Source organism: Gavialis gangeticus, unplaced genomic scaffold (genome assembly GCF_001723915.1).
Source record: "Gavialis gangeticus isolate Ggan-Ray unplaced genomic scaffold, GavGan_comp1, whole genome shotgun sequence".
Classification (NCBI taxonomy): Eukaryota; Metazoa; Chordata; order Crocodylia; family Gavialidae; genus Gavialis; species Gavialis gangeticus.
In genome coordinates this window covers 12,942,778-12,950,542 of record NW_017729005.1, presented here as the reverse complement: position 1 = coordinate 12,950,542, position 7,765 = coordinate 12,942,778, and the positions used below count along the sequence as shown (strand labels likewise).

Below are 7,765 nucleotides of genomic sequence, written 5' to 3'. Positions count from 1 at the left end.
CCCCCCCCACCCCACTTCACCTCACCCCACCCCAGAGCGACTCCTTCCACCCCGCCGTGCACTCCAGCCCCGTCCCCCCCTCCTCGTCGTCCTCCTCCTCCTCTTCCACCTCCTCCTCCTCTTCTGCCACTTTCTCTCTCTCTCCCAGGACGCGTCGGATGATCCGGGGCCGCCGGGGAAGGGCTGCGGGCAGCAGCAGGGAGGCTGCGTCGTCGTTGTCGTCCTCCTCCTCCTCCTCCTCCTCCTCCTCCTGCTACTGCTCCTGCTGCCGCTGCTATCTCGGGCTGTAAAAAAAAAAAAAAAAAAAAAAAAAAAAAAAAAAGCCGGTGGCCTCGGTGTTATTTTGTATTAAAATGAGGAGGAGGAAGAAGCAGCAGCGGCGGCAGGAGAGGCAGCGGCGGCAGCAGGCAGCGCTGGCGGAGAGGAGAGGAGGAGAGCAGGATCTGAGCAGGGGACGGCGGCGGCAGCAGCAGGAGGAGGAGGAGTGATGAGTCAACTAATAATTTAATGGGGACAGAAACAGGGAGAGGGAGGGGAGGGGAGGGGAGGGGGGGGAGCGAAGCGAACCAGAGCAGCTCCGTCCGGGGACACACGCACACACACAAACATGTCCCTGTAACATCCAGCAACAACCACCCCACTGGCCTAAATAACCATCCTGCTCGGCCAGGCAGGGGCAGCAAGAATTAGAGCCTGGGATTTTGTTGTTGTTGTTGTTGGTTGCTGTTTTTTTGGTTTTTGTTTTGTTTTTTGGCAACCTTTTTCCTTTCCCTTCCCCCCACCTCCTTTTTTTATTATTATTATTTATTTGGAGTAACTCTTCCTGGAGTTCTCTATTCCTTTCCCTTTTTTTTTTTCTTTTTTTTCTTTTTTTTTTTTTTTTAATCTAGAGAGAGGAAGAGCTATAGATAGAAAACTTCTTTTTGAATGATAATTTCTCCCCCTCCTTTTTGGACTGGGAGGGAGTGAAATCTTTTTACTTTTTGGTGGTGGTGTTGTGCCTTGTGTGCGCGTGTTTCCTTCCTCCTCTCCTCCTCCTTGCTTTCTCTCTCTCTCGCAACAGCCCCGGTAAATGAGAAGAGACAGGTCTTCTCTGCCAATTTTTTTTCTTTTTTTTTTTTCTTCTTTTTTATGGATCGGCAAGGGGAAATTTAAAAGTGGCATTTTAGTGCCTTTTTCCTGCAGTTTTTTTTTTTTTCTCTCCCCAATAGAGATCTTTGGGGCTAAGGTTTAGGCAGAAAGTTTGGGGGCTTGTTAGTATTTGGGGGGGAGGGGAGCACATTCATTTTTTGTGTGTATGTGCTGTTCTGCTGTAGGCTTATTGGAGAATAACAGTGTAAGTGACAGCCTAGAAGTAGACTTTCTGCTCTTCACGCTGGATAGAAAAGCTTTTTTGCCCACCTTGTCACTTGCTCTTGTACGCATTGATTTTATTTTTGAAAGGACAGCCAGGCTTAAGCTGTCCGCGGCTCAATTAAAAACTGTAACTTTTTTTTCATTTTTATTACTACACTTGCCTGGTCAATTTGATCTTAATTTCCTTTTTCCATTCCTAAAGCTTGAAAAGGTATTCTTAGTATTTTTTGTCCATTGCTATTTTGCTCATGGCTCCTTTTTTTCTCACTATTTATTTTTGCCCCTCCCCTGCTTAGAGGAAAATAACAAAAAAGAAAAATAATAGAATTTTAAGGGAAGTAGCCTTTAGGTCTGCTGGCTTTTTGTTTGGGTATTTTTTCCCTTTAAAAAAAAAAAAGGGACCTAGAAAACATCAGTCTTGAACTTCTTCCTCTTCAAGAGCTCGAGCTGCAAAGGAAACCTTCTTTGTTTTTGTTATTTATATGCTGTCAAGTTTTGAAGTGGTGAGTTTCGGGTCGGTTTTGCTAATTTCACTCAGAAAACTGCAGTGTTTCTGTTTCTAGATAGTACTTTGCTTCTTTGTCTCTTTAAAAGGTCACAGGGAAAGCTTGGCCTGGATTGTGAAAGCCATATGGAACGGATAAGAGAAGAGCCTCTCTTAAATGTGATTAGGGTTTTTAGAGGAGGGAGGGCGGGGAGGAAAGAGGAGGGGAAAATGCAGGGGAGGGGGTTATTTAATGAGAAGTTAAAGAAATGCTGTAATACTATTCTATTTCAACAATAGAAGCTAATACGCTGAAGTACATTCAAAGTGTGGTCCCTGTGTGTCCATGAGTACAATCTCTGAAACTATACCTGGAAATTCTGACCTTATATAAATGGCTTGGATAGAAACTTGTAGCTATAAAAGATGTTTAACAAGAGCCCTGAAGAAACTCTTGGCCTGGCATACATAAAGAAATAGTAGTTAATCTGTAGCACTGTCTTGCTGGGCAGGCCATGCTGATTGTTGCTCATTGCTATTTCAAACCTGAGGTTTTGGTGAACTTTAGCCTTGGGCATGGAGTTTAAATAAGTAAATTAGGTGTTTTATGTGCATGCAATTTAACTTTGTAACATAAGGCTTTTTATAAGATGACTAAGTGGTTAAAACATGCCTATGGATAGGTATTCCAGGGCCAATTTAGAATGACCTGTTTGGTGGTTTGGTAGTAGTCAATATGTTAACTAAATTGTGATCCATCACTCTTATTCACTGTACATAATATAGTGCCATTTTGACTCAAGATGACTAGATACTTCTTGTAACAATATTGGTACCAAACTGTACTTTTAAGTTACCGAAAGTGACTGGGATTTTCTTCTTTATAGCTTTATTTAAGTTAATCCTTTTATTCTCAAGAGAGAGACTAGTTTCAGAAAAGCAGCCTTAATAGTACCACAGCATCCTAAGGAAATGCTGCTAGACATTAATCAGTGAACCTGTTTGTGTTTTCATTAGACTGAAGTTAATGCAACAAAAAAAGTAATTTCAATTTCAAAAGTGGCTAAAATAGGCACGTTTATTTGTTAATTGGACCTATAACTGAAACCACAATTAACGTTAAATCTTTGGTTCTTCGTGTGTCATCTCAGAGCGTAAGGATAAGTCACCATTATTTTCTAAACTTTAGTCACTCGGTGCCATTCTTAAGGTTGCTTGTAAACATCTAGATTAATACAGATTCTTCTTCTTGGCTGGGTAGGACAAATCAGCCTATGTTCAAATAAGAAAAAAATGTTTATAGAATTACTGATGTACATACCAACATTACGGAATATATGGTAACTCCCAAGGTATCCATACCTAAATAGCTTTGCAGTGAAATATGTACAAAATGTGTTGAATTACTAGGCAACAGGAAGTAAGTAGCAATTACCCGATTCATGCAAATCTTTGTAAATATGACTCCCCTAGTATTAGTATTTGTATTCAGTAATGTAAATACTACTTCACAAAATGAATGTCTAATCACCTGTCCTTAGTGATTATACTATATACATGACAAAATAGACAGTGTGGTCATACCTCAATCAGAAAAGGGCAGAAGATTCTAATATAACTTGAATAATAATAAATGAATCCCAACCAGGTACATGCACACTTATTTTCAGTAACTGACTGCTTTCATGGTTATTAAAATAGATTCTGTGTAAATAAAATCTTTTTTAAAATCATTCTATATGTTTTCGGCTAGGGATTTATAAGAGAGACAGAAACTAGGAACAGGAATTCTAGTTAAGTTGTATAACAGGAAATATAAACATGCCAAGATGCACCTTTTCTTAATTTGATACTGAAATTGCTTCCGTTGTTTTGGTTTCAGACATCTGTGCCAGTACATAACTTTGCATCACCAGGAGTCTGTGTGCTGAGCTACCCTAAATTTCTATAGAAATTGTAGTTCTTCTGCATGAGATTTATAGAGTGTTTCTCCTCTTTTTCTCTTTATCCATCTCTTTTTTCAGGACCTCATATTTGACTTATCCTGAAAGCTTAACTGCATCTTAATTATCATGTCTATAACTTAAGTTTTTAAAAGTTAGTAAACTCTTCATGTAAAATAGCTTGGAAGAATACAAAAACAAACCCCATCCAGTCAAATTTTTGAGGTTGCTAAGAAATCAGTACACTCCTCTAAAGTTATGATGTTCTCTTATTTATGAGAAGAGAACAATTTAATTAGAAAATATATATATTTTTAGATAAAAGCATCTGTGATATTTGTAGCAATGAGTATTTTGGAATATATACTTTGAAAATCACCCTCACCTATTTAATTCCCATTCTTATGAATTCATGAGAGGAAAATGCCTTTTCCTAGGCTGCCCAGTTGTTCTAGCATACTGTAGTTAGCTTTAACAAAATCCTTGAATCATGCAATCTTCTAGTAATTTGGAGAATGAAGTTTACTTTTTGAAGACAAATTTATTACCTTTTTATAGAGACCTCTTTTTAAATACTTGAAATCTTCATTTATGCTTACTTATGAGCTTACTATACATACATACTCTACACATGTGTAAACTGTGTACATACACGTATACGCACACGTGTACAACATCTTTCTTTTTTCTTTTTTTTTTCTTTTTTTCCTTTTTTTTTTTTTTTTTTTTTTTTTTTTTCTTTTTTTCCTTTTTTTTTTTTTTTTTTTTTTTTTTTTTCTTTTTTTCCTTTTTTTTTTTTTTTTTTTTTTTTTTTTTTTTGAATCATGGCAGGTGATCTTTAGAGGCGGGACTGAGCATGGATCATTTGAACGAGGCAACTCAGGGGAAAGAACATTCAGAAATGTCTAACAATGTAAGCGATCCGAAGGGTCCACCAGCCAAAATTGTGCGCTTGGAACAGAATGGGAGCCCATTAGGAAGAGGAAGACTTGGAAGTACAGGAACTAAAATGCAAGGAGTGCCTTTAAAACACTCTGGACACCTGATGAGAACTAATATTAGAAAAGGTAATATTTTTAATAATTCTGCACTGGAAAAATAACTATATTCAGTGGCATTTAGGGTAAAAACATACTTTTAGTAGGCTTATAGTTCAATGCTGAATATTTATTCTAAAAATATTTTATTCCCAGCTCTGATGTAAATCACATTTGGGAAATAGAAGCTTCATGCTTGGGTGGAGCATCTTGCTTTGCAGGGTGGAGTCTGACCCTTTTTTTTTTGTTTGTTTGTTAAGGTAAAGGCTAACTTAACGGTAGCTCCCATAATTAAACCTATTTTTTGTATTCAAAGAGAACTGATTATTATAAACTTACTCTTTGAGCGAGTTTTTGCTAAGCAACAGCAAACTTTATAAAAAGACGCGTAGGACCTCAAAAACTTTAATTCTTGCCTTTGCTCCCACCGATAGTCCAAGCTTAGAAAGGTCAGCAGTATTTCCATTACAGTTGCAAGTAGGCTTAAATGAGAGTACGTAAATCTTTAGGTATCACATTGGAAAAGTCATTTATGATGTCAATCTTTGCCGTTTGTTTTCTTAAGTACAATTCATTATTGAACAATGAACAACTTGGGTGTCATATTTTTCAGTGACTGGTTTGCTGTAATTAGACATTCTCGCAAGGAAAAAACGGATTTAGAATCATTGATGGATGGCTTTTGTTTGCATTAGAATACTTTAAAATTAACTACAGTGTATGTGTATCTGTCTATATAGATAGATAGCCACACATCACTTTGACCATGTATTGCAGGCTTGTTAATTTAAATCAAAACATGCTGTATAGAATTTGGCATTTGTTTTAAAACAGCTTCTACATTTTTCTCAGTATAATTGGTATATGTTTATAATTCAGATTTTTCTTGCATTTGCTAAGCAAAGGATAAAATGCAACCAAGACTATTAAACACACAAAGTTAGAAGGCAGTGGAATTTCATTGTGTCTGATGCATAACATTTATCATACAATCATTTATTTTTTCCTCGGTTTGGCGAAAACAAAGAATATATTGATCCTCAAATGAACAGACACAGCAGTCCGTATTGTTAGATCTTTATCTATTAAAAATGGAAAAACAGCACTTCAGCAAATTCTTTGGCCTCTGCTCATGATTACCCTATTTATTGATTGTTTGCCAAGAATGTATGCATCTTAAGAAAGCCAGGGTAAGAGCATTAAAAATATAATTTATTACGGCTTTTCAAACAGAGTGCATTAATATTGTACAGTGAAGCACTGGGGCTATATAAAAAGGACTTTCTGACGCCTGCAAACATATATAAGTTCCATAAATTCCTAAATAGGAGATTTCAGCTGTCTCTGGTATTATGTGATATTTGCACAGCAAACTTTAATGCCAGGACAGTTTTAGACAAGGATTCTACAGACTTCACTGCTTCTTATGGCAGACATGATGTTTACACAGACTCGTAAACCTTCAGCAAAAGCTCTAACACTGCCTTCAGGTTTAAATCATGTTGTATTTTTAGCACTGAACACTGACCAATGCTCTCCCCTATAATACTAGAAGGTTATAAAGTTGCTGCACTTGGAGGTCTTGCCAAGTGCTAGCAAGAGTGATCAGCCAGCTGAGATTGTGCTCTACTGTATAACATTTTTCACATTAACAGAAGGACACTAGTGACAGTTTGCTAAAAGATTTAGCAGCTTGATTTGTAGTCAGATGATACCTTTATCACACTACCAGGGATCCACCTTTCATATCCACAATGTACATCAAAATCTGGTCAAGAGGTCATCTTGCTTTTTAAAAGCTATTTGTTTTTGTGTTGTGTAATTTATAGGACAACATAATATGTTTTTGTTCATTGCATAAAATGAAATACCAGTGCGTGGTGCATGTAGTAATCCTAAATGTAGCCAATGGTGGTTGTGGGGGGAAGCATGGAGATGGGGGAATAAAGAAACCAAATACAGCATTTTGCTCCCTCTTTAACTATTTTTTATGTGCAGGGTTAATACTGCATATGAAACTAAAGTGCTGTATACAGTTTGCCTACAGATACCCAACAGTGACACCACTACATGACTTTGATCTCCCTCTTTCAGTCAGGTAGTGCTCTGGGAGTTTAGGAAAAATACTGCTTATAAGCCTTGTGTGTGTGCGCGCATTTTGGAAAGCTCTCCAAAGTTTAATTAAAACCAGTGAAGAAATTGCTAGTTTACATGTTCTATTTTTGCTCTGGTCTTTTCTCTCTTCCGAGTGGTCTAACTAAAAGATGATGTAAAAAAAAAATATGACACGCACAAAATAAAAATCCTCCTGAACTAAATAAATATTGGCAAGTCTTTAGCCTTGTCTTTCATGTAGAGCCTATTGGGCAAACTGGAGTTAGTGTGAGCTTTTCCAAGCAACCCTGAAGGGGCTTGTTTGCCAGCGATTGACTCTCTGAACAGATACAGTTTAAATATATATGCTCTTAAAAGGTATCTTTTTGTTATAATTTATTGTTATATGCAACAGTGCTAATTAAAAGGGAGATAAGAAATATAAATGCTTCTATCAGCAATAAATAATCTTATCAAGCTATGGAACATCTTGTGCACCTTTGCAGGTTAGAGGGTTTCTGTAAGACTAGAGGGCAGTGCTTATATAGAGGCATTAACATTGTAGGACTAATTGGAGATCCTGGGTGCCCTGTTAAAATAACCCTTGTCATCATTTATGCTAAAGATGATACCCCTCTGGCAGTCTGCCATAAGACAGTTCAGTGCATTTGCTTTTAACCCTTTTGTTGTCATCATGGAGCTTGATCCTACACTACTGAAGGCAGTGGAGGTTTTGTTGCTAACTTTGACTTCTTAATGGGATTGAGGCCTAACACTGCAGTTGTCTTAGTTCTCTCTATCTGTGTGTGTGTGTGTGTGTGTGTGTGTGTGTGTGTGTGTGTGTGTGTGTG

The 7,765-nt window shown here is 37.5% G+C and overlaps 1 protein-coding gene and 1 long non-coding RNA gene across 18 annotated transcripts in view; one reads left to right on the top strand and one right to left on the bottom strand.

Moving 5' to 3' along the window:
* LOC109291619 overlaps positions 1 to 243 on the bottom strand; it is a 1,972-nt gene extending 1,729 nt beyond the window's left edge. Inside the window, exon 1 of the long non-coding RNA XR_002095909.1 lies at positions 110 to 243. This is a non-coding gene — a long non-coding RNA (uncharacterized LOC109291619). The remainder of the gene's footprint in view (positions 1 to 109) is intronic.
* The window catches only part of SATB1 (SATB homeobox 1), a 141,374-nt gene that overhangs the window by 21,783 nt on the left and 111,826 nt on the right, over positions 1 to 7,765 (top strand). For 10 of the 17 annotated variants that reach the window (XM_019508698.1, XM_019508695.1, XM_019508694.1 and 7 more), the window contains exons 1-2: positions 749 to 1,859; positions 4,615 to 4,850. In XM_019508698.1, the coding sequence (XP_019364243.1) occupies positions 4,640 to 4,850 (211 nt within the window). In that variant the 5' untranslated portion in view covers positions 749 to 1,859; positions 4,615 to 4,639. Of the gene's footprint in view, positions 1 to 747; positions 1,860 to 4,614; positions 4,851 to 7,765 lie in introns of those variants that run through there. The other 7 variants (XM_019508701.1, XM_019508699.1, XM_019508697.1 and 4 more) reach the window with 4 other exon arrangements.